This window comes from Phyllobates terribilis, unplaced genomic scaffold, assembly GCF_046119375.1.
Source record: "Phyllobates terribilis strain yellow unplaced genomic scaffold, ASM4611937v1 Scaffold_2__4_contigs__length_985480577, whole genome shotgun sequence".
Taxonomy (NCBI): Eukaryota; Metazoa; Chordata; class Amphibia; order Anura; family Dendrobatidae; genus Phyllobates; species Phyllobates terribilis.
Genome location: NW_027362762.1, coordinates 75,304,860 through 75,331,435, shown reverse-complemented (window position 1 = coordinate 75,331,435; position 26,576 = coordinate 75,304,860). Strand labels below are relative to the sequence as shown.

General features: G+C 46.1%; 1 protein-coding gene across 1 annotated transcript in view; it reads right to left on the bottom strand.

The window, feature by feature from the left end:
* Positions 1-26,576, bottom strand: part of ANGPTL5 (angiopoietin like 5) — a 109,846-nt gene that overhangs the window by 33,327 nt on the left and 49,943 nt on the right. The window contains exon 5 of the mRNA XM_073669697.1: positions 25,546-25,646. Within this exon, the coding sequence (XP_073525798.1) occupies positions 25,546-25,646 (101 nt within the window). The remainder of the gene's footprint in view (positions 1-25,545; positions 25,647-26,576) is intronic.

Sequence of the window (26,576 nt, the reverse complement as noted above, 5' to 3'; positions counted from 1 at the left end):
AATGGACTGCAGCAGCTAAAACCCGGCAAAGGTAATACACTTTGTTATATGGACACTTGTATGGACATTGCTAAAGTATTACCTTGCTGAAGGCTGTAACCTGGGCCAAGTGGGCCGGTCTGCCACTTGGGCTCGTGGACATTATATGTGTGAACTGTGGTTTATGAAGTGCAATAAACTGCAGCATTGTGAAATACCGGAAAGACATTGCTGGTGTGCATTAATTGACCCGGTGCAGCGAGTATCCCCCATTATGATGACTAGTGCTGCCTTACATATGGTTCGAGAATGCGGGCAACTGCAGCCCGGTTGCTAGCGGCAACAACAGCCTGGTTGCTAGGAGCAACTGCAGTCCTGTTGCTAGGGGCAACTGCAGTCTGGTTGCTTAAGGCAACGGCAGCCCGGTTGCTAGGGGCAACGGCACAGGACGAGTGTGGATTAAAGCATCTGGCTGCAACTCGGTGGGGTTGCGAAGATTGGCTTCGCACTCAAACCTGGTTTGCTGTGGCTTGGCGGGGCTCACGAAGTTTAAAGCATCTGGCTGCAACTCGGCGGGGTTGCGAAGGTTGTCGTCGCACTCAAATCCGGTTTTGCTGTGGCTCGGCGGGGCCACGAAGATTTTTCCGGGAAGAGCTTTGTGTGAATAGTGTCCTGAGGAAATGCAGGAGCAGATAAAAATGGCTGTGAAAGGAGCAGCAACTGAGTCTGAAGCTATTGAGCGATTAGAGCGATTAAAGTGCCTGTTAAAACCGGAGCAGGTATTTGAGAAACGTCTACTGGACATGAAACTGGACATGGTGCAGGAACCACAGGAGCTGTGGGCACCATATGGAATGGCGGCAGTGGACCATTCTATGAACTGTCCGGGGGCGCCAGTGTTGTCCCAGAGTGCCCGGGGAGGTGGTAAGAGCTGTTGTGAACTGAGTCCTAAGACTATTATTGATTTTTCTTGTAAAAATTCCCCTGTCGGTGTGGTTGTTAAAAAGGGGGCGGAGTCTAAAAAAGGGGCGGTTGTTCAAAACAGCGTGGAGGATAGAAAATCAAAAAAAATTACTGGTGGTGGGTTGGTACCTCCTAAAAATGATAATGTGACCGTTGATAACGGGGTAGCTCCAGTAGAAGGGGGTGACGTCAAAGTGGGAGGTGACCTGTTAGTCCACAACACCATGGGGAGTGACACAGACCCCGTAGCTGACAGTGACACTACGAAAGTAGAAGGAGAGGTCAGTCAGGAGGGGCTAGACGAGGTGAGAAAGTCCCCATCTCGTAGACGGCGCAAGGGCCACAAAAAGGTTGCTTCTGTAGACTTGGCTGAAAATGAAAATAAAGAGAATGTAGTACTGTGTGCCTTTGCTTCAAGTGTGGATCCTCCATTAGAGGTAGAAGAGGAGGTGACGTTGCCAGTAGCAACCTCCGGTACAGTACTGAGTCAGAAGGATCTGACAGCCCTGAAAGAGGAGGCGGTCAGTCGTAACCAAGAGCTGGAGCCTATCGGCCAGCAGGGTCAGAGTGACGTGCAGCAATTATGTGAAAACCTGGGGAACGTGTCCTCAGACTAGTTGAACCTGGAGTCTGAACAGCAGAAAATACACCAGCTTATGAGGAACTGGCAGCGAGACGTGGAGCAAAGCCACGCGGAAATTAACCAGTGGAAGGAAATGTTCTACGGAATTAAGGAGGACCGCCGCAAAATCAAGGAGGAGGTTTTTCAATTAGAGATTGACAAAGCGGTGTGTGAAGATGAGTTATGCGAGGTGAAAGATCGCTTCTCCCTGGTACAGTTAGAGCTGTCTGCCCTCAAAGAGGCGCTGCAGCATGAAGTTGCTGGGCGTGAACAAAACCTAGAACGACTGCGCGAACAGTTCCACCAGAAACTGTGTGACTCCAAGAAGGAGTGCGATGAAAAGTTCGGTAAGGAACTGCAACAACGTAGGAGAGATTATGAGGATCTCCTCAAGGTTAAAGTAAAACTAGAGGAGGATAAGGCGGGTGCAGAGCATGTGCGCCAAGTGGTTGAGACCACCCTGCAGGAAATCCGTGATGAAAATGGTGATCTCCGCAGGAAGACCCTAGGTCTGGAAGCTCAGGTGAAGGAGCTACAGATGTTCTGTGATACTCTCCAGAGGGCGGTGACGTGCCTTAAGGAAACAGTCAGCAAGATGGAAGCTGAGCGGAAAAAGATGGAGGAGTCTATCGGAGAAGCCATAGACCAGGGCCAGGAGTTGGCCGCTGGTGATGGGAGGTATGAAGCAGATACCTCCTCGAGTGATGTGAGCTCGGATGATTCGGTGGATGTAGGAGCCGAGATCAAGGAGCTCAAGGAGTCGCTACAAACCCATTGGAAGCAATAGGAGCTTCAGAGACGGGCCACTGAGAGGCGAGTGGCGGAGCTAGAGGAAGAAGTTTCCGGGCTCGAAAGTCGCCTGACAAAGTATCACTCAGTGAACGAGGCCTTCTTGGAGAAGGAAAAGGGCGAACACGTTGCACTCACTCCCTTATACCAAGAGAGGGTGGACCTGAGGAGAGCTAAGAGAGTGTTAACCACAGATAAATATGAGATGGAAGTGGTCAAGATGGAAATTCGTGAAGTTGTAGCTGTGAATCAGCTCAGGGAAAGCATACAGGGTGAAGAAGCTGGAGGTCAGTTGTCCCTGAAACCTGAGCTGGTTGATCGTCTGGAATCCACTGGTGAGACCAAAACGTCTCGGTACAAGTGCCTCGTAGATGTACCCGAGGATTTGAGGGAAGAATGCACCAGTGAGTCCGTGCATGAGGAGTTTAAGAAGGCCGTGGGAGCCTGTAAGGTGTACTTGACTTCAGAAGCTAAACAGCTGGTGGTCCTGTCCACGACCGAAGTCACAGTGAAGAGGGTGGCTATCCTAAGTGACATGCACTGGCGACGTATTCGCATGAAGCGGTTACTCCGGTTGAAGACGGAACAAGCAAAACTGGAGTTGATGAGGAAAGCTCACAGTATGCGTGAAGAGGTCATCCGGGTGCCTCATGTTCTGGTGAGGAATCTCGTTGGGAGAAATGGTCGAGCCATGCAGATGATGGTCAAGAAGTCTGGTGTGGTGAAAGTAAGCAGTCCACGTGATCGTCAGGACTGGATACCAGACGAAGACGGCATGGTATCATTCTCCACTGTAGGAACAGAGGAAAGCCTGGGATATATGCGCATGCTGTTGGAGTACCGAGTGACCTACCTGCGAGAGGTAGAACAGTTGAATCTCGCTAGACTGCGAGTGGATAGACAGCATCATCTGAGTAGCAGAAGATGGCAGCCGTCTAGAAATTATGAGACCAGACAGAGAAAGGGCCCCCTAAATAACAGAACAGCTATAGCTGGAGTTAGGGACCTTTCAAGATGTCCTGAGAGTAGTGGGCGTGGGTTTAGAGGTAGTGAGACCTCCAGTAACTCAGGTTTGAGCAGCCCATACAAACGACCCAATAGAGGACGGGACAGTACGGAGTCGAACCGGACCTTAGATACCAGGGCATGTGAGTCACACCGCTGTACGACTGACCGCTGGGAGCGGGGGAGGTCTAACAAGATTATGACTGACCGCTGGGAGCAGGGGAGACCTGATAAGGTTACGACTGACCGCTGGGAGCGGGGGAGACCTGACAAGGTTACAACTGACCGCTGGGAGCGGGGGGAGCTCTGACAAGGTTACGACCCGGAAAGGTGACCTGACGAAGTCAGTGACAGTGACAAATGGTAGGTCCCTAAGGAATGGGCTAATGTCGTTGACTAATGTTCCAGGGGCTGAGTAGCACAATTGTAAAGTACATGGTCTCTATGTGAACTGGGGGTTATAATGTCATTGTGTATATTATGTGTTCAACCCCACAAGTTTGAACAGAGGAGGGGGATATGTAATGCAGCGACTTGCTGGCATTACGGTAATGGTCCAGGATGTGTTTTACCTGACCATGTACCTTCCCCCTCAGGTGACTGGTCACATGACTGTGACATAGCACAGGTCCTGCGCGCACAGAATGTCTGTCTGATCACATGACTGTGACATCAGCAAGGTCCTGTCTGTGTGTGTGTGTGTGCACGGGATGGATATATAAACCCTGCTTGATGGGAGACAGGTGTGTTCGGTGTGAGAGGCATGAGGCCTGTTCCCCATGTGTGTGGGACACCGTTCGTGTGAGGCCTAGTGAGGTTGAGTGAAGCCTGGCAGCCTGAATGGCAGAGACTGGATCCTGTGAGTGGATGCTAGTGGCCTTGGAAGGCAGAGGCTTGCGGAAGAGTCCTGAAAGGCGCAGGCTGGATGTGAGTGAAGACATACCAGTAACCTTGGAGGGACGACGGCTAGGGACCCCCACCTGGGAAGCCGCAAAGCCACAGTGGTGGCGGATTAAATGGACTGCAGCAGCTAAAACCCGGCAAAGGTAATACACTTTGTTATATGGACACTTGTATGGACATTGCTAAAGTATTACCTTGCTGAAGGCTGTAACCTGGGCCAAGTGGGCCGGTCTGCCACTTGGGCTCGTGGACATTATATGTGTGAACTGTGGTTTATGAAGTGCAATAAACTGCAGCATTGTGAAATACCGGAAAGACATTGCTGGTGTGCATTAATTGACCCGGTGCAGCGAGTATCCCCCATTATGATGACTAGTGCTGCCTTACACAATGAATACAAAGAGAAAAGGAAAGATGATACTAAGTCCCCTTACCCATCTGTCACCCACATGGAACCAAGACACGCAGCCCCAACGCGCGTTTCGTGTGGGATTCCTCAGGGGGCTGTCATAACAGAAAACTGCCTGCCTTTAATACAGGAAAGGGCGGAAAATCATAAAGGACTGATAACCTTGGAAAAAAGAATGGATATATAGTCAGAGGTAGCCGTTAAACATGAGCATCTTTGGGGTAAGTTCTTAGATACCCTTGGCCTGGCTGTGCCTCACCATACTGAACACAGGTGGGTGTAGGAGCAGCTTTATCAAGACTTGCATTTTATAAACCAGTGAAAAAAAAAGATTATTGGAGTACTTTGTGCAAATTTATTAAAACGTGCAAGTCAGTTAAAAATTTGCTGCAGTTTAGACTGTATTAATGTGAGAAAATGAAAAACATACAATTCCTGTTGGTGCAAATATGAGCCAAACTGATGCCATGTTCTGGCATAACGCCTATGCTGACTTGTGTATGTGGGGCACGAGTTATGCTAGTGAATGGTGATGAAAGAGCAAAAATAAAATATATATGCACCAGGTCAAGAAGACCAGCTTGTTGTGTACTGTGCTGAATTTTGTGCGTCAAAGAGGTTGTGCCATAAAAAAGGAAGAGCTGCTGAAGAGTTTGCCAGCATATTGTGACAAGTGTTAAAAAGAGTTGCAAGAAATCTGTGTCACAGAAAAATTGTATATGCCAACTGTTCAATCTTTTGCCTCATGGAAGACTCTATAACCACCAAGCTTATTGCCTCCCTGTGAGTAAAGTTGTGGAACTTCATCTGTGTGTGCCTGCATTCCTTCTGTCATCCTTATATGAATAATCATTATCATCAAGTGCCACTACATCTGATAAGATGTTAAAAGGGGCGCAAAAACACCTAAATACCACATATCAACAATAGGTTCAACCAAAGGCCAGATATTTTTAGAAAACCCTCCTCCAGCAAGAGAAGCTACAACTATTTGATGACAATGTTTGCATTGTGGAAACATGTGCAATTTCCTGGTCAAGTACAAGTTAGACATGGGGCCAATACTGTTACTGTTCTAGTTTGTGTGCATTTAAAAAATGTTGACCATACCTCCTCGTGGTAATTTATGGCCACTTTATCAACTTTTAGCGAGTATGATGCAGAAATCAAAACTTTTGCACAATTTACAACTTTTTCAAAACTCGAACACAATTTGCAACATTTGGGAATTTTTGCTCAGTTTGTGACTATTTGGAGCTAAGTTTACTCCACAAATTGGTGTAAACTGCTCGATAAATCTCAGCCCTCAGCCTGGGTATGTAAATGGAGATAAAGCAAAAAATAGGAGAAGTCTATTTGACAATCCCTAATGTGCCATAAATCTTTGCTGTAATTCAAGAGTATATAGCAGAAAGTGCGAAGCTAGAACTTAACTTTTACTCCATATGTATTAAAATAGCAAATATTCTAATAATAAAATCATGTCTAGACACATATAACAAACATAAAAATAAGTAATGCCCACATCCCAAAGCTATTAATGACAATAGTACAGTTGTATTGTAGCACACACAATATCGCTAGGCTCTATGACCAATATCACAATATAGTATAGTGCTTATTAGATATAGAAATATCTAAAGGAACAATCTCACCAAATTCTTGTAAGTATGTAGTCATCAAGAAGAGGTGCAGTATAAATGGTTCCTTTCGCCAGTATAAGAGGAGTCCTGGTTTTTACCCGTCAGTCCCTAATTAGACAGACTGACGCTAGTACCCCAGACTCCTGCCCTTACAAGGGCAGTCCACAGCTAATTCTCACAGACTAGGCAGCCCTGGGTGCCTCCCGACGCGTTTCTTCAAAGTGATTCATAAGGGGAAATGGTACTATCTATGTCATCAGGAAAAAAGGGCAATACACCCCTCACTAGGGATGTGAAACAAGCAGTGGGGGTGTTTTGCCCTATTTTCCTGATGACAAAGATAGTGCCATTTTCCCTGAAGAATCACTTTAAAGAAACGCATCAGGAGGCACGCGTCGAGTAAAAGTTAAGTTTTAGTTTCCCACTTTACGCAATATACTCTTGGGTGTGTAAATGCATGCACATCTGTAGGGACAGATCAGACGATATCCAGTAACACCAGGAGCTTTGCTGTGACAGACATCTTAAACTGTTCCTGAACAGAAAACACTGAAGTAATTTGCTGGCACCACAGCTGGAATTCACAGCAAGAAATACAAGTTTATGAGACTGTGAGAACAAAACGTATGATTTACAATTTATAGCTAACAATTTACAGCGCTCCTCCAGGATACAATATTTTAATGTTGCAATGGATTTTATTGGTCCATAATAACTTAAATCCACATGCAACATACATACAATGCCAAGGGCAGCATTGACACAGGGTTCATACAGTTTTGTACATGGTCCATTTTTTTTTTAACTGAACAAACCCTTAATTGTTAAAATGTCTATGACTGCCCATACCAAACAGGCAATCGATGTGTGACATTTCGGACAAATCGATTTGGGGGTGCTAAATTAATGATTTGTTGGCAAATAGTCAAACAGAAAACAAATTGAATAAAAACTGAAAAAAATGAAATTGTAAGTGAAGGTTGCATTTACCAGATAGGTGAGAAAAAGCAACCCACGAGGGAAGAGGAGTTTGCACACCAGGGGAGTCAGTAAGCTGATGTCTGCGTGTAAGGAGAAAGCTCGGGAGATTGGTACGTGAGAGATGGACAGATAAGTGGTAATAGTGTGTGTAGACACAATCATTTGCAAGTTGCCAGACGAACTACAGCAATGTACTGCTGCCAATAGAAACAACCGAGAGAGGGGTTATCACAAGCTTATTGTGTACTGTGCTGCATTAAGTTTGACACAGAGGCTGTGCCAGTAAAAAATGAAGCGCTGCTGAAGTCGTTGCCAGCAGGCTGTGACAAGTGTCAATAAAAAGTCATAAGAATCTGTAAAGTGTTGAAGAACAATTACATATGTGAACGGTCTACCTCTGTTCAAGCTAATCTATTGCCTCATGAAAGACTCGATAACCACCAAGCTTATTGTCTCCCTGTAAGTAAAGTGGTTGAACTGTCATCTTTGTGTGCTTGCAATCCATCTTCCATGCTTATGATAACAAACTCTATCATCAAGAGGCACTACATCAGATAATATATTCAAAGGGGTGCAACAACATCCAAGTACCACATGTCAACAATAGGTTCAACTAAAGGCCAACTATTTGTAGAAAACCCTCCTCCTGCAAGAGAAACTACAACTGTTGGATAACAGTGTTTTAACTGTGGAAACATGTGCAATTTCCTTGTCAAGTACAAGTTAGACATGGGGCCAATGCAGTTATTTTTCTAGTTTGTGTGTATAAGTGGTGCTCTCACGGGTGTGTCAGATGTGACAGACAGTCGCCCTGCAGTTGGTTGCAGAAGATCTCTTCGTTTGGAATTACAGACACCTCCTTGAATCTGTCTCACTCTAGGACCCAGTGGCTACCTCCCTCCTGCTAATTGACACCCAGGCCTGGGTGTTTAAATACTTTCAGTTTGCTGCAGGGAAGGGCTGGTGATACTCACGTGGTACTTGTGAAGGCTTAGAGCTGCTGCACTCCGCTTACTTCCTCTCTTGTGTTAGGAGGACATTTGATGTAATCTCTCTGAAGTCGGCTCAAGCTAAGTTACTTTTCCCTGTGTGTGTCTCCCTTGTTGTCTTTAGTTGCTAGTGGGGACTGACTAGTGCTCACCCCCCCCCTTTCTTTATCCTGGGCCAAGCGTTATGGAAATACAGGGTTTAGGTTCCTGTACAGCGATTGGTGAGGAACCAATATTGAGACGATATGGGAGTCAGGGTGATATCAGATCAGCCTAGGAGGTCTCCACTCCCCCTTACCCTAGCGTCTGGGCTCCCTTCCCCTCTTCCCTTTATCTTGCACTTAGTGTTTCCCACACCTTGCGTGACAGGTGCCCTTAAAGATACAGGGTCCCAATATCAAAAAGACTTTGACTCAAACAGTTTGGACCACCTGGTGATCAGGGACAGTTTTCTAGTATCTGTAAGTGTTGGCCAGCATGCACATTTGCATCTACGCAAACCTGGATGGCCCGGAAGTAGGACTCTGATAGGCAATGGACAATTATAGACAAGTGGATGGTGCAACACCATGAGAAATGCCTTGTAAGAACAGGCTGTGGCCGGGGATGGTAGGAGGAAGCTCTTGTGCTTGTTAGAGAAGAGTGAGCAGGTTTTGTGATGGCTCTTTGGGTTCTCTTGAGGCTCATAAGGTAGACCATACATTTAACTAAACTACTGTATGTGGAGCTGAGATACACTGAAGTTAAAAGTTTTTTTTTTCAGCATCGATCTTCACCCTGATTCAGCACTGCTCCTCTGCTTCCCAGCTTCCAGCTTGGTCTGGGGACACGGCGGCAATATTGGCCCAAATTGTGAGTTCACAGAATTGGCGGAGCGCTGAAGCTGCCCAGCTTGGAAAGTAAAATAGCAACTCATCCAGCTTAAGAGCAGCGCTTCCACACTCAATAGCAAAGAGATATAAGCACTGTGCTCCTGTCCCACAGTGGTGGTCGGGAACCTTGACCACGAGCAAAAAACAATAAAATTAAAAATATGGCCATTCTAAAGAATTCTAACTATTTTTAACAGATAAATTGCAGTTTCTTGTTTTTTTTCAGGTACTTTTGCTCACTATTTATTATGCTGTGACAACTCCTTTAACCCCTTCAAGACCTTGCGATTTTCTGTTTTTTTTTTTTGGGGGGGGGGGGGTTCGCTTCTCTTTCCCTTATTCCAAGAACCATAATGTTACACGAACGCTGCTTGGTTCAGATAGGGCGAGATGGGTTTCATGAATTCTTGCTGCAGCTTCTCTCAGGCACACAATAGATTCGATTGCTGACCAGACACATCTGACAAGAGTCTTTTTCAACAGTTTAACAGTGGAATTTAATCTGAAGCACGGCCAGTGCAATTCAGGGATATCACAGCAACAATCTTCATTACAGTACAGTCTGAGTTTCATGAGCAACCGGCTACAATAGTTTCTTCACAACACACAGTATTACAGTCTCTTCAGTAGCATAATTCAGTATAGATTAGATCTCTTAGCAGCACACTTCTATGCATACACAACCACAGGTTTTTCCTTCACAAGAACACAATAGTACACAGCATTCTTTATCCTGCATGGAGATGGAGGGGGGAAAGTTTGATGAGGGAGATGATCCCTGTGACACGATTCCTTCCAGTCCTTACCTTTGTGCCTGGTAATACTCTGCACTGTTAGTTCAGGGAGTTTATCTGACCTGTGTTTAGCTTCCCTCTGACCTGAATCCTGTTCAGTTGCCTTCTGTCAGATATAGATAACACACCACCTTTCTCTTTGGCTTCAGCCAGACTACAACAACAAGTTCCCCTGGGGCTCTGCTAAAACACTCCCTGTCTCCTGTGACTGTCTTAATCCCTCTAGTTGCTGGAAGCTTCTGAAGCACAACACTTCCTGTCGACTCTGCTTGTGTTATTTGTAACAGTTGCTGGATACTTTTGAAGCAACAGTACTACTTCTGCATGTCGCAATAACTTTTTTTATTTTTCCTTAAATATGGCCATATGAGGGCTTGTTTTTTTGCAGGAAAAGTTGTACTTTTGAATGCTCACATTTATTTTATCAAGTGATGCACTGGAAAGCAGAAAAAAATTCCAAGTGTGGTGAAATTGCAAAAAAAAGAAGTGCAATTCCACAATTGTTTTTTGGGCTTTTTATTTACCATGTTTATTGTATGGTAAAACTAACCAGGCAATTTGATTCTCCAGGTCTGTACAAGTGCGTAGATACAAAACATGGATAGTTGTTTTTTTTTTATTTAAGTGGTGAAAAAAAATCTGAAATTTGTTAGAAAAAAAAATAGCTTTTGTCGCCATTTTACAAGACCCATAATGCTTTCGGGATCTGGGGCCGGTTAAGGGCTTATTTTTTGCATCCTGAGCTGACGTTTTTGTTGACACTATTTTAGGGTAGATGCGATGTTGTGATCGCCTCTTATTGAATTTTGTAGTGGCCAAAAAAATTTAATTCTGGAATTTTGTTTTTATTTCTTGTTACATTGTATGTTGAGTTTCTCAAACAGCACTTCCTTCCATGGTTCAAGAAGAAGAACCGTGTATTCCGCAGCAAGATCATTTTCATGCATGATAATGCCCCGTCTCATGCTGCACATAACACATCTGCATCTCTGGCTGCTATGGGCATAAAAGGGGACAAGCTTATGGTGTGGCATCCATGCTCCCCTGACCTCAACCCCATTGAGAACCTCTGGAGCATCATCAAAAGGAGTGTCTATGATGGCGGGAGGCAGTTCACATCTAAGCAACAGCTCTGGGAGGGTATTCTGTCCTCATGCAAAACAATTGAAGCAGAAACCATCCAAAACCTGACAAATTCAATGGACGAGAGAGTTCAGAAGCTCCTTTCGAACAAGGGGTCCTATGTGCAAATGTAACATCACCTAGAATAAAGTTTTGAGTTGAAAACTGTTTGATTTCAGTTTGTAATAACCTGCTAATGCTTATAATTTCAAAAATGACCATTTTTTTGTTCTTTATTAAAATGAAAAGGTTGAAAACTCTGCTGTGCATAATAATTTGGAACATGCATTTTGAGTGCAGTTTGAGTTTTTTATTTTTTTTTAAATATACTGTTATCATAGGCAGTTTGTACAAAAACCTTTCAATTGTACTCTAATAGTTATTTGACTGGAAAATTACAATGACTGCAATTCATATAGGTAATTTGGGAAAATCTGAGAAAATATTATTTGCATAATAATTTAGAACACAGTGTAGTGTTGAGTGAGCACTAAAATGCTCGGGTGCTCGAAGCTCGGGCCGAGTTCACCGTGATACTCGGGTGCTCGACCTGAGCAACGAGCCCAATGTTAGTCTATGGGAGACCCGAGCATTTTTGCGGCGGCACCCCCGGCAGTCTGTAGAAAGCCTAAAAAGTGCCCAAAACGATAGTGACAGTGCTCAAAAGACATGGGGCAGCATGGGGATCGCCCCAGGAAGCATTTCAGACCCCCAGGTCACTGCTGTCAACAACGTGGTCAGAGGTATTAAGCCACTTTTACGGGCTCACAATAAAACGTTCAAAAACGAAACTGAAACGGTTTTCCTGTGAAATATGTTAAGGAAGTTCCTTTCCAGTGTAAAGACTTGTGTATAAGGTAAAATAAATAACCAAAAACAAAAATACTCCTCCACACCTAGGGCTATGTTCACAAGTAGCATTTTTTATGCGTTTTTGCACTTTTGTATTGCTTTCAACCGTGACAAATGCATTCACCAGGAAATGTCATTTTAACATTTTACAATCTTATCTGGCCATGTGCTGTGTGACACACGCATACAGTGCTCAAGAGACATGGAAACAGCATGGGGAAGACCCCTGGAAGCATCTCTGACACCCAGCTCACTGCCTAAAAGTGTGCCCATCAGAAGTGATCCTTTCCGCATCAGAAGATGCAGACTTGCAACTATCCCCGTGCAAGTCCTTTTCCCAGGGCAGTGTTCAATTGTACCTCCCCCATTCCTTGCAATGCAAGCGCAAGTATGCAGCCTGCCACCCACCCACCCCCAGGCTGCAATACCATACTGCTAGCTTGCTTGCACTTGAAATGGGGCCTTTTAGTTTGGAGGAGGCCGAAGCTGGCCACTACCTCATGGCTGCTTCGGCAGCGAGGTATCCATACTCAGTCCCCAGTCGCCCGGCGGCCGGGTGTCCACGCTCGGTCCCCAGCCGCCAGAGGGCGGACGGGTGTCCATACTCGGTCCCCAGCCGCCCCGCGGCTGGGTGTCCACACACGGTCCCCAGCCGCCTGGGGCCGGCCGTGTGTCCATAAACAGTCCCCAGCCGCCCCTATTTCTCTTTGAAACTTTCCCCACACTTTTCTTAGCCTGGCCTGCTTTAGGGCAGCATTGGACGAGCCCACCAGAGAACCAGACTCCTCCGGTGGGCCCTGGCTTCTCCATCAGGGGAGTTGAGCGTGCCAAGGTGAGGAGCATGATGATGATGATAGAAGTTAGTATCTGCTTTGTTTTCTTGGAATGCAAGCGTAAGTGTGCAACCTGCCACCCACCCACCCCCAGGCAGCAATACTGTGGCACCCCAGGTCTGGTCACCACAGTGGTAGCAATGTCATGTCTGAGAGCAGGTAGAGGTTCCCTGGTTGGGGACAATTAGCATGCAGCACCTGCTGCCTCAGTCCAGGGAGGGGAGAAACCTGCCCTTTATAAACTGGATCTGGGGCGGGGTTAGTGAGACCAGTTAAAGACAAGCTTCAGTGAAGCTGCAGATAGGGACAGGTCAGAAGCAGGCTGAGGAGTCCCTGTAGGCAGAGGAGGAACACGAGGCCAGGAGGGGAGCTAGCAGAGCTCATCCTGGCTAGAGACTTACAATGCCGGACACTGGAGTCCGAGGCTGTGAGGGTTATAAGCTCAGCAGCAGAAAACCACCACGCAGGGGACTTCAAGTCCTCTGGCCCAAGGAAGCCCGGAGGCTCAGCCACACGAGAGGGACCACTACTGCCCCGGAGGGGTGAGAAGTATGGAAGGCCCGAGTCGCCAGTCATACAGGTGAGAACAACACGGTACACTCAGAGACGTGGGCTACCACTACACTACAGCGGGATAGCCAAGAAAGAGTGAAGTCAGCATGGTAGGCCTACAAACTTCCCCCCGACCAGCGGGATTTCCCAATTGCTCTCAGACTGACCAGGCCTCCATTGTTAACCTGTATTCCGGACGGATCCCTTAATACCACCAACAGTAAAGACCCTGAATTGCATGACAGACTCCGTGTGGTTACTGCTGCTCCCACGCACCATCACCACAAACATCCCTATTTACTGCCCTGAGGCTATACTCCTCCCGTGGGGAGTTATACTATCCTCTGCTGCACCCACAACACCAGCCTCAGCGGTCTGCCCTGCAGCGGCGATTCACTCTGACCGCAATCCACGGGTGGCGTAGTCAGACATTCAGCATATAGACTGCCATTTGGTTTGACCGCCCTGAGCCACGGGACAGGGTCCCCGCCACGCAAGGACTACAACTCCCAGCATCCACAATGGGTCCGGTTCCGGGTATCCCCACACACACACGGCCCAGGGGGCGCGTCAATACCATACTGCTAGCTTGCACTTGAAATGGGGCCTTTTAGTTTGGAGGAGGCCGAAGCTGGCCACTACCTCATGGCTGCTTCGGCAGCGAGGTATCCATACTCAGTCCCTAGCCGCCCGGCGGCCGGGTGTCCACGCTCGATCCCCAGCCGCCAGGGGGCGGCCGGGTGTCCATACTGGGTCCCCAGCTGCCCCTATTTCTCCTTGAAACTTCCCCCACACTTTTCTTAGTCTGGCCTGCTTTAGAGCAGCATTGGACGAGCCCACCAGAGAACCAGACTCCTCCAGTGGGCCCTGGCTTCTCCATCAGGGGAGCTGAGAGTGCCAAGGTGAGGAGCATGATGATGATGATAGAAGTTAGCATCTGCTTTGTTTTCTTGGAATGCAAGCGCATGTATGTAGTAGCGACTAAGCCTGAGGTGGTCAGTGTTTTGGCGCATATCCTACCTCCTCCGAGGATTGCTGGATGTTTTCCTGCTACTATCCCAGTTCTATGACTCCCGTTAAAGCAAAGCTTCAGGTGATGAATGATGGATGAGGTGGTGGCAAAGGAGAAAAGCAGGAAGAACAGGGACCATTCACATCAATATCAGGCCAGTCAACCACACATGTCTTGTAGGATATGTTTCTGTACCAAAAGGAGCGGTTCGGCTACACAGTTATAGGGCATGCAGTGAGTGCAATGCCTAACAAAAATTTTGAGGCACTCCAATGCCCCTTGGAAGTGACATGGAGGTCAGAGGGCCTTAACTAAACCGTTTTTTCCATTTATAGCAACTGGGTCTCCTGTGCACTGTTGGCCTAAGCAGTGAATGGAAGGCTTTCCAAAAATTATGAGGAACTGCAATGCCCCTTGAAACAGACGTGCATTACAGCATACTAAAAACCTTCTACCCATTATTGGGGAGTGGGACTCCCTTAGTGTTTGCCTATGCATTGAAAAGCAAAAGCTGACTAAAATTAGGAGGAAATGCAATACCCGTTGGAAGAATGGTGGAGGTCGCAGTGGAATAAAAAGACAATATCAATGCCCCTTGGAAGAGTGGTGGAGGTCGCAGTAGCTTAACAAGATGGTTTTAATGCCAATTGGAAGAGACGTGGAGGTCGCAGTAGCTTAACAAGATGGTTTTAATGCCCCTTGGAAGAGACGTGGAGGTTGCAGTAGCTTAACAAGACGGTTTTAATGCCCCTTGGAAGAATGGTGGAGGTCGCAGTAGCTTAACAAGATGGTTTTAATTCCCCTGGGGAAAGTCGTGGAGGTCGCAGTACCTTAACAAGAAGGTTTTAATGCCCCTTGGAAGAATGGTGGAGGTCGCAGTGGAATAAAAAGACAATATCAATGCCCCTGCGAAAAGTGGTGGAGGTCGCAGTAGCTTAACAAGACGGTTTTAATGCCCCTTGGAAGAGACGTGGAGGTCGCAGTAGCTTAACAAGACGGTTTTAATGCCTCTTGGAAGAGACGTGGAGGTCGCAGTAGCTTAACAAGATGGTTTTAATGCCCCTTGGTAGAGTCGTGGAGGTTGCAGTAGCTTAACAAGACGGTTTTAATGCCCCTTGGAAGAATGGTGGAGGTCGCAGTAGCTTAACAAGACGGTTTTAATGCCCCTGGGGAAAGTGGTGGAGGTCGCAGTAGCTTAACAAGACTGTTTTAATGCCCCTTGGAAGAGACGTGGAGGTTGCAGTAGCTTAACAAGACAGTTTTAATGCCCCTTGGAAGAGAACGTGGAGGTCGCAGTGGAATAAAAAAACAATATCAATGCCCCTGGGAAAAGTGGTGGTGGTCGCAGTAGCTTAACAAGATGGTTTTAATGCCCCTTGGAAGAGATGTGGAGGTTGCAGTAGCTTAACAAGACGGTTTTAATGCCCCTTGGAAGAGACGTGGAGGTCACAGTAGCTTAACAAGACGGTTTTAATGCCCCTTGAAAGAGACGTGGAGGTCGCAGTAGCTTAACAAGACGGTTTTAATGCCCCTTGGAAGAGACGTGGAGGTTGCAGTAGCTTAACAAGACGGTTTTAATGCCCCTTGGTAGAGTCGTGGAGGTTGCAGTAGCTTAACAAGACGGTTTTAATGCCCCTTGGAAGAATGGTGAAGGTCGCAGTAGCTTAACAAGACGGTTTTAATGCCCCTGGGGAAAGTGGTGGAGGTCGCAGTAGCTTAACAAGACTGTTTTAATGCCCCTTGGAAGAGACGTGGAGGTTGCAGTAGCTTAACAAGACGGTTTTAATGCCCCTTGGAAGAGAACGTGGAGGTCGCAGTGGAATAAAAAGACAATATCAATGCCCCTGGGAAAAGTGGTGGAGGTCGCAGTAGCATAACAAGATGGTTTTAATGCCCCTTGGAAGAGATGTGGAGGTTGCAGTAGCTTAACAAGACGGTTTAAATGCCCCTTGGAAGAGCCATGCAGTACAGCATCTTAAAAACATTATTCCCATTATTGGGGAGTGGGTCTCCCATAGTCTTTGACTATGCCTTCCAAGCAAAAGCTGCCAAAAATTAGGACGGAGGAACTTGCAATGCTGGCAACACGGACCAAGGTCACCCTGGTGGTATAGTGGTGGTGGAGGCTGAGGATAAGGAGAAGAGAAAAATACAGCAGAAATGAGGAAGCGTATACCCATGTGTGGGTGTGAAGCGGTGCATGGGAATGCACCTCCCGAAATAACACAGTGGATTTGACTTTATGTTACTCTGCTGTCATTTGGCGGTGATGAGAAGTCTGGCCCAATCCAGCCTTTGTTCATCTTGATAAGGGTCAGCTTGTCAGCATTGTCAGTTGACAGGCGAGTGCGCTTATCAGTTATAATTCCCCCAGCGGCACTAAAAACACGCTCCGATAACACGCTAGCGGCAGGGCAGGCCAGGACCTCCAAGGCGAACAGAGCGAGTTCATTCCAAGTGTCCAGCTTGGATACCCAAAAATTAAAAGGCACAGAGGAATCACAGAGGATGCTGGTACGGTCGGCAAGGTACTCCCTCACCATCTTTTGAAACTTTCCACTCCTTGTGAGAGTACCCCGCGCCTCAGGGCCTGTAAGCTGGGCGGATCTCAGAAAACTGTCCCAGAACGTTGACAGTGTTCCCCAGCCTCTGCTGGACTGGAGTTGCATCTCTCTCGCCTGTACGCCTTGGTTGGGCAACGAACTGTGACCTCTGCCGCTAGCGGGTTCAGATGGGAATTTTTTTAACAGTTCTGCAGCAAGGGCCTTCTGGTACTGCCCTATTTTTGTAGACCCCTCCACCTCAGGAATAAGAGAGTGAAAGTTCTCCTTGTAGCGGGGGTCTAAAAGTGTCACCAACCAGTAATGACTGTCACCCAACATTTTGGCAACGCGAGGGTCATGGTTAAGGCAGCATAACATAAAGTCAGCCATGCTTGCCAGACTGGTAACGGGCAAGACTTCCGTGTCCTCACCAAGATGACGACTGACCATGCTCTCCTCCTCCTCCTCCTCCCCCCTGTCCTCAGGTCACCCACGCTGAACCGACGGTATGACAGTTGTACAGGTACTACCGTCTGCAGCGCATGATACCAGCTCCTGTTCTTCCTCCTCCTCCTCCTCTCCCTCATTGTCCCCCAATGCACGTTGGGATGAGATGAGGCTGGGCTAATAATAATAATAATAATAATCTTTATTTTTATATAGCGCTAACATATTCCGCAGCGCTTTACATACATTATTGTTGCTGTCCCCATCGGGGCTCACAATCTAGATTCCCTATCAGCATGTCTTTGGAGTGTGGGAGGAAACCGGAGAACCCGGAGGAAACCCACGCAAACACAGGGAGAACATACAAACTCCTTGCAGATGTTGTCCTTGGTGGGATTTGAACCCAGGACCCCAGTGCTGCAAGACTGCAGTGCTAACCACTGCGCCACCGTGCCGCCCTGTGTGTAATCACCCGCTACGGCTTCTTGATCCATCTCATCATACTCTGGCTGCAATGCCTCCTCTTTAATTCTCAGCAGAGAGCGTTGCAAAAGACAGACAAGTGGGATGCTGAAGCTAATGATGGCGTCATCGCCACTCACCATCTTGGTGGACTCCTCAAAGTTTGTCAGGATGGTACATATGTCAGACATCCAGGTCCACTCCTGAGGTCTTATATGTGGAGTCTGACTTGAATATCGATGGCCTTGTTGCAGCTGGTACACCACAACTGCTCTCTTCTGCTCACAAATCCTTTGCAACATGTGGAGGGTAGAGTTCCAACATGTGGGGACATCACACACCAGTCAGTGTGCCGGAAGCTGCAAACGCTGCTGCAACACAGCAAGGGCGGCGGAAGCTGTAGCCGACTTACGAAAATGAGCTGACAGGCGGCGTACTTTGACGAGCAGATCTGGCAACTCGGGGTACGATTTAAGAAACCGCTGAACCACGAGGTTAAGCACATGAGCCAGGCATGGTACGTGTGTGATCTCGCCTCGCCTCAGAGCCACCACCAGGTTATGGCCATTGTCACACACGACCATGCCTGGATGTAGGTTCAGCGGTCTCAGCCACAGATCTGCCTGCTCTTTCACAGCTGTCCACAACTCACAAGCAGTGTGAAGTTTATCACCTAAGCTTATGAGTTTCAGCACAGCCTGTTGCCACTTGGCTGAGGCAGTACAGCAGTGCTTCCAGCTTGTAACTGATGTGATGATATCTGAGATGGAGGCTGAACATGAGGAGGAGGAGGAGGAGGATGATGCACAGGAGCTGTACACTGTGGGGGCAACTCTGACTGACATAGGGCCCGCAATCCTCGGTGTGGGGAGGATGTGTTCCGTCCCAAGGTCCGACTGGGTCCCGGCTTCCACTATGTTTACCCAGTGTGCCGTCAGGGAGATGTACCGTCCCTGGCCACAAGCACTAGTCCACGTGTCCGTTGTCAGATGGACTCTCCCAGTAACTGTGTTGTTGAGGGCACGGCAGATGTTTTGGGACACGTGCCTGTGTAGTGCAGGGATGGCACACCAGGCAAAATAGTGTCGGCTGGGGACTGAGTACCGAGGGACGGCAACCGCCATAAGGTTGCGGAAGGATTCCGTCTCCACCAGCCTAAAAGGCAGCATTTCCAACGCAAGCAGTCGTGAAATGTGCGAATTTAGGACTGTGGCCTGTGGGGCGTTGGCTGCGAATTTGCGCTTTCGTTCAAAGCTCTGGGATATGGACAATTGAACGCTGCGGTGGGATGTGGAAGTGGACGTTGATGCTGTTTCTTGAGAAACTGCCATAACAAGTGAAGACTGAGAGGAGGGGGCATCTTTGCATGCAGTATGGACAGGGGATTGCCTTGCATGCACAACAGGGGGTTCTATCACACGCACAACAGCGGAAGAAGCAGTGGTGACACCCGCTGACACTGGTCGTGGACCCTGGGGTTCGCCCCACAAAGTTGGGTGCTTTGCTGCCATGTGCCTGATCATGCTGGTGGTGGTCAGGCTGGTAGTCTTGTCACCCCTGCTGATGCTGGCATGGCAGGTGGTACAAATGGCCTTTTTGGGGTTATCAGCAGAGTCTTTAAAAAAATTCCAGACTCTGGAAGACCTACCGGTTGTACTGGCAACGTCCCTCGTGTTGGTGTTACGGGGAACTGTTGCCCGCCTTCTGTGTGCGGCCACCACATTGCTTCTTCCTGCCTGTTGGGGTACTCTGCCTCCCTCCCCCTGTGTGCTGCTGGCCTCACTCTGCATGTCCTCCTGCCACTTTGGGTCAGTTACTAGATCATCCACCACATCCTCCTCTTCCACTTGCACACAACGATCCTCCTCCTCACTTCGTGGCAATTGTGTCTCGTCATCGTCCACCTCTTGTGACAAATTGCCAGCGTCGACTTCCTGTGGCCGTGTCTGTTCAAATATTTGGGACATCGCTACATGGGATCTCCTATTCCACCACTTCAAGCAGAGCAGGCGAGGGGCACAAATCTGGAAATGGACCAGTGAACAGGTCTTCAGAGTGTCCAAGTGTGGGATCAGTTGCTGTCTGACGACACTCTGCATGGTGGGAGGAAGGAGCATCAGGGTGAGGAGGAGCATGCGGTCGAGACTCACGGCTACTAAGAGTTGACCGTGTGGAAGACAGACCGGAGGTAGTGGTTCCCAGGTAACTGGAAGTATTATCTGCTATCCAATTAATAACCTGTTCACACTGATCAGTTCGCAATACTTGTGTTGTAGTGTGCTTCCCTAGTAATTCGGTTAAGAAGTGGGAGCGAGAAGATGTGGCTGTTGGTTGTGGCACATTTTCACCTTGGCCATGGCCCTGTCCTCTACACGCACAATCCCCCGAACGTCCAGTTCCACGTCCCTTGCCACGCGCCTTGCCCAGTGTAAATGAAGTAAAATAGCTTACACTCGCACTATCAATGGAAAAAGGGTAATAAAAAGGAGATTAGAACCGTGGAAGAGGAAAACCTCAGTTCTGTTTGTTTGGCCTACACCAGAATCTTTTAAACAGATATATTTGTGCCTGAACAGACAGGGAGACATTATTACTGTTTTTTTTTACGGCAAAAAATGCCAAAAGCAGGATAATACAGAGATTTGACCCGTGGAACTGCAAAACCACAGTTATAGTTGTGTGGCGTACACCAGACTCTTTTAAACAGATATATTGGTGTCTGACCAGTCAGGGAGACACTATTACAGTTTTTTTACGGCAAAAAATGCCAAAAACAGGATAATACAGAGATTTGACCCGTGGAACTGCAAAACCACAGTTCTATTTTTCTGGCCTACACCAGACTCTTTTAAACAGATATATTGGTGTCTGAACAGTCAGAGAGACACTATTACTGTTTTTTTTTATGGCAAAAAATGCCAAAAACAGGATAATACAGAGATTTGACCCGTGGAACTGCAAAACCACAGTTCTATTTTTCTGGCCTACACCAGACTCTTTTAAACAGATATATTGGTGTCTGAACAGTCAGGGAGACACTATTACTGTTTTTTTTTTACGGCAAAAAATGCCAAAAGCAGGATAACACAGAGATTTGACCCGTGGAACTGCAAAACCACAGTTATAGTTATGTGGCGTACACCAGACTGTTTTATACAGATATATTGGTGTCTGACCAGTCAGGGAGACACTATTACAGTTTTTTTTTACGGCAAAAAATGCCAAAAGCAGGATAATTCAGAGATTTGACCAGTGGAACTGCAAAACCACAGTTATAGTTATGTGGCGTACACCAGAATCTTTTAAACAGATATATTGGTGTCTGACCAGTCAGGGAGACACTATTACAGTTTTTTTTATGACAAAAAAATGCCAAAAACAGAATAATACAGAGATTTGACCCGTGGAACTGCAAACCACAGTTATAGTTATGTGGCGTACACTAGAATCTTTTAAACAGATATATTGGTGTCTGACCAGTCAGGGAGACACTATTACAGTTTTTTTTACGGCAAAAAATGCCAAAAACAGGATAATACAGAGATTTGACCCGTGGAACTGCAAAACCACAGTTCTATTTTTCTGGCCTACACCAGACTCTTGTAAACAGATATATTGGTGTCTGAAGAGTCACAGACACACTCATTTTTTTGGGGGAGGGGGGGAAATACCAAAAGGTTAATAAGACGTGTATTTGGACAGTCTGACTGAGGAAAAAAAATACAGGATTTAGATGAAAAAAATAATAATTTTTCCTGGCCCCTGAGACCAGGGTGATAAGTCTAGCAATTTGACCAACAGGAGCACACAGGGCTGTAATGCAGCGTTTGCTGGTATAACCACTGCGTCTCCTATACAGCCTGCCTGCCTGGTATCTGGGATGGATATTAGTCCTGAGAAGGACTGTTTGTTTGATTTGGCAGGCTTTAGAGACCCTACACTACCTATTTCGCACTATATATCTCTCCCTAACTCAGCAGCACTGACCCTACACTGGCTGATCCGGAGCGACTGTGTCCAAGATGGCGGCGCCCGGTTTTAAATACTCGAGGTGACGCTGTGCGGCCAGCCAATCACTGTAATGCCCACAAACAACATGGCTGCGGCATTACAGTGACTGGCTGGCAATCCCTGCATGTTCATTGGCTCTGTAAAGAGCGCCAAACGTGCAGGGCGGAGACCCGAGCTCCCACCCGAGTAATCCGGAAATGCTCGGTGCTTGCCGAACATCCCGAGTAGCGTGATGCTCGGGCGAGTAACGAGCAGTGTCGAGCTTGCTCACTCAACACTAGTCAGGATTCATTGCTGGCCATTTTAAAACAGTCCATTTTTTCTTTTTCAACCATTCCTGTATACTTTTGGATGTGTGCTTTGGGTCATTATCTTGCTGTAGGACCCATGATCTTCAACTCAAACCAAGTTTTCTTACACTGGGTAGGACATTTCGCTCTAAAATCTCTTGATAATTCCCTGATTTTGGGATTCCTGTGATACAGTCAAGGCCTCCAGTACCAGATGCAGCAAAGCAACCCCACGGCATTATGCATTTTTCCACCATGCTTAACTGTTGGTAAGGTGTTCTTTTCCTTATAAGCAAAGAAGCTCCATCTGTAAACAAACTGATGATTTGCATTGCCAAAAAGCTCTATTTTTGTTTCATCTGTCCACAGAACATTTTCCCAGAAGGATTGTAGATTGTCAAGGTACTCTTTGGCAAAGATCAGTCATTCCTTTTTATGTCTTTTCTTCAGCAATGATTTCTTCATTGGCCTTCGCCCATAAAGCTCTGCTTGTTTTAGTGTGCAGTGTATGGTACTTGTTGAAACCATGACCCCAGACTGTTACAGGTTGGCCTTCAGGTCTTTGGATGTTTGACGTGGTGTTTTTTCCACCATTCACACCAACCTTTGAAGACATCTCTTGTCAATTTTCCTCTTTCCCACACGTCCAGGGAGGTTCTTGATGGTTCCATGCTTAACAAACTTCTAAATAACAATGTGAACTGTTGAAACTGGGATACCAAGGTATTTGGAGAAGGCCTTATACCCTGTGGAAGTCTTGTGTTTGCTAGTAATACCAGTTCTGATGTCCCCAGACAGCTCCTTTGTCTTCACCAATGTGACAAAGGAACAGGGCCTACCATGTAGATTTTTAAAACACTGAAGTCATCATTCAATGGTTAATTCATGTTACATGGGCACCGACAATTAATCACACGAGAATCTAATTGGTGTTTTACCACAGGTGAGTAAAAATGTGTTTCCATACTAAATTAATGTAAATGCTGCCAATACCAGTGACACAGCAAGCTTTAAGTTTTTCTATTTTTCCCTCCCATCATTTTTTTTAAATTATTGTTTATCATTTGCTCTTTTGTATTTATCAAGAGTGCTCTATGCAAAAAAACTGTTTCACTTGATTCATTTTTTTCCAGGAGATATTCCACATTATGTACTTAAACTTCTTGGGTGCCAATAACAATGAGCAGGACTGTACCTTGTTATCTGCGATCCGTTGTTACATTCGAGATAAATTCCCATTTTTCTTCATATGTAAATAAGGTCTGAGGATCTATGGGCCGGACATACAGTACAGACCAAAAGTTTGGACACACCTTCTCATTTAAAGCTTTTTCTGTATTTTCTTGACTTTGAAAATTGTACATTCACACTGAAGGCATCAAAACTATGAATTAACACATGTGGAATTATATACTTAACCAAAAAGTGTGAAACAACTGAAAATATGTCTTATATTCTAGGTTCTTCAAAGTAGCCACCTTTTGCTTTGATGACTGCTTTGCACACTCTTTGCATTCTCTTGATGAGCTTCAAGAGGTAGTCACCGGAAATGATTTTCACTTCACAGGTGTGCCCTGTCAGGTTTAATAAGTGGGATTTCTTGCCTTATAAATGGGGTTGGGACCATCAGTTGTGTTGTGCAGAAGTCAGGTGGATACACAGCTGATAGTCCTACTGAATAGACTGTTAGAATTTGTATTATGGCAAGAAAAAAGCAGCTAAGTAAATAAAAACAAGTGGCCATCATTACTTTAAGAAATGAAGGTCAGTCAGTCCGAAAAATTGGGCAAACTTTGAAAGTGTCCCCAAGTGTAGTTGCAAAAACCATCAAGCGCTACAAAGAAACTGGCTCACATGAGGGCCGCCCCAGGAAAGGAAGACCAAGAGTCACCTCTGCTTCTGAGGATAAGTTTATCCAAGTCACCAGCCTCAGAAATCGCAGGTTAACAGCAGCTCAGATTAGAGACCAGGTCAATGCCACACAGAGTTCTAGCAGCAGACACATCTCTTCAACAACTGTTAAGAGGAGACTTTGTGCAGCCGGCCTTCATGGTAAAATAGCTGCTAGGAAACCACTGCTAAGGACAGGCAACAAGCAGAAGAGACAAGTTTGGGCTAAAGAACACAAGGAATGGACATTAGACCAGTGGAAATCTGTGCTTTGGTCTGATGAGTCTAAATTTGAGATCTTTGGTTCCAACCACCGTGTCTTTGTGCGACGCAGAAAAGGTGAACAGATGGACTCTACATGCCTGGCTCCCACCGTGAAGCATGGAAGAGGATGTGTGATGGTGTGGGGGTGCTTTGCTGGTGACACTGTTGGGGATTTATTAAAAATTGAAGGCATACTGAACCAGCATGGCTACCACAGCATCTTGCAGCGGCATGCTATTCCATCCGGTTTGTGTTTAGTTGGACAATCATTTATTTTTCAACAGGACAATGACCCCAAACACACCTCCAGGCTTCGTAAGGGCTATTTAACCAAGAGGGAGAGTGATGGGGTGCTACACCAGATGACCTGGCCTCCACAGTCACCAGACCTGAACCCAATCGAGATGGTTTGGGGTGAGCTGGACCGCAGAGTGAAGGCAAAAGGGCCAACAAGTGCTAAGCATCTCTGGGAACTCCTTCAAGATTGTTGGAAGACCATTTCCGGTGGCTACCTCTTGAAGCTCATCAAGAGAATGCCAAGAGTGTGCAAAGCAGTCATCAAAGCAAAAGGTGGCTACTTTGAAGAACCTAGAATATAAGACATATTTTCAGTTGTTTCACACTTTTTTTGTTAAGTATATAATTCCACATGTGTTAATTCATAGTTTTGATGCCTTCAGTGTGAATGTACAATTTTCATAGTCATGAAAATACAGAAAAATCTTTAAATGAGAAGGTGTGTCCAAACTTTTGGTCTGTACTGTAGATCTCACTGAGAATCATGAAAGGGGGCCTTACCAGTGTGAGACATGTAATGACAGACAGTCTGCTCTCCTGATCTACATGTGTCACACTGGTATCGCCTCCTTTCATTTAAAATAATCTCTGGAGGCAGATTCTCGGGGAGATCTATGTCCGGCCCATAGATCTTAACAGCTAATTTACATATTTTAAAAAATGTGGAATTCTCTGGAATAAGACATCGGATCGCATATATCAAGGTATCATTTTATTCAGCCTCCTATGACCTGCATGCCCATATGGACGACTTCGGAGGGCTGATCCTACGCACAGATTTCCTTTAAATTTTGGCAATTCAAATCACCTGCCCAGATAAAATATCCGTTAACATATACAAACACACACATTACACATAGCCAAAAGTTCATAACAGCGTTGAGCTGGAGGGCTGGGATATTTCTTGATGTAAAACAGGCTCTGGATTTAATTTCATGATTAATTATGGTAGAGCAGAACTGTATGTATCCTACACATCACAGTCAGCAGAACACGGGGATATCTGTTCTTAGGTAATTACCTCGAATGGGGAGTGACTTCCTTCTGGCTGAATAATGTATATTCCACTTGGAGCTTTTGAATTTATTCCAAAATTGTCCTTGATATCAGTGCAATCAAATCCTGAAAAGAAATAAAAAGGAAAGGTCTCCGCTTTACTAGTACAAGTAGTAACCGAGAAAACACTGACTAGCTTTCTGCACATTATCCTTTAAGGGTATGTGCACACAGTGTCTTTTATACACTGGAGTATCTATTCAGGTTTCCAAGACGAAGACTGAAGGTGATTTTCCTGAAACGTCTTCGTTGGTGTTTTTTCCAACGTTTTTGCTCCTGTGTCTTTTTTGGTAATTTAAACTTTAAAGGGGTATTCCCATCTCCAAGATCCTATCCCAACATGTAGTAGGTGTAATATTAATAATATTAGCAAATACCTCCAATTAGAAATTTAGTATAGTTCTTCAGATAAGCTATGTCACTTACCCTATGTGTAGGGTATTGCAGTAGCTTAGACATTCATGGTTATGTCCACTTATATAGTGACAGTTAGTTAGTTAGACAGCTCTTAGAGGTCATGACCATGGATACCTAAGCTACTTCAATGCCCTGCACATGGGGTAAGCGACATAGAAAATCTGAAGAACTATACTAAATTTCTAATTGGAGGTATTTGCTAATATTATTAATATTACACAAACTACATATTGGGATAGGATCTTGGAGATGGGAATACCCCTTTAAATAGAGAGCGGCTTCCAAGCAGAAGCCACCTTAGGCCACAGCCTCAGTATTTGGTCAGTATTCGGTCAGTATTTTTTCTCAGGAGTGGGAGTCAAAACCAGGTGAGGAAAAATTAGAGAAAAGGTAAAATAGAAACAAGTCACCAATTCTGCATTTATCACCCACTCCAGGTTTTGACTTCCACTCCGGAGAAAAAATACTGACCGAATACTGATAGTGGGGTCGTGGCCTTAAATAGGATCTGTCGCCAGATTTCACAATACAAACTGCATTTAATAGTAAATAGATCTCTCAGACCTGATGAGGCTGGTG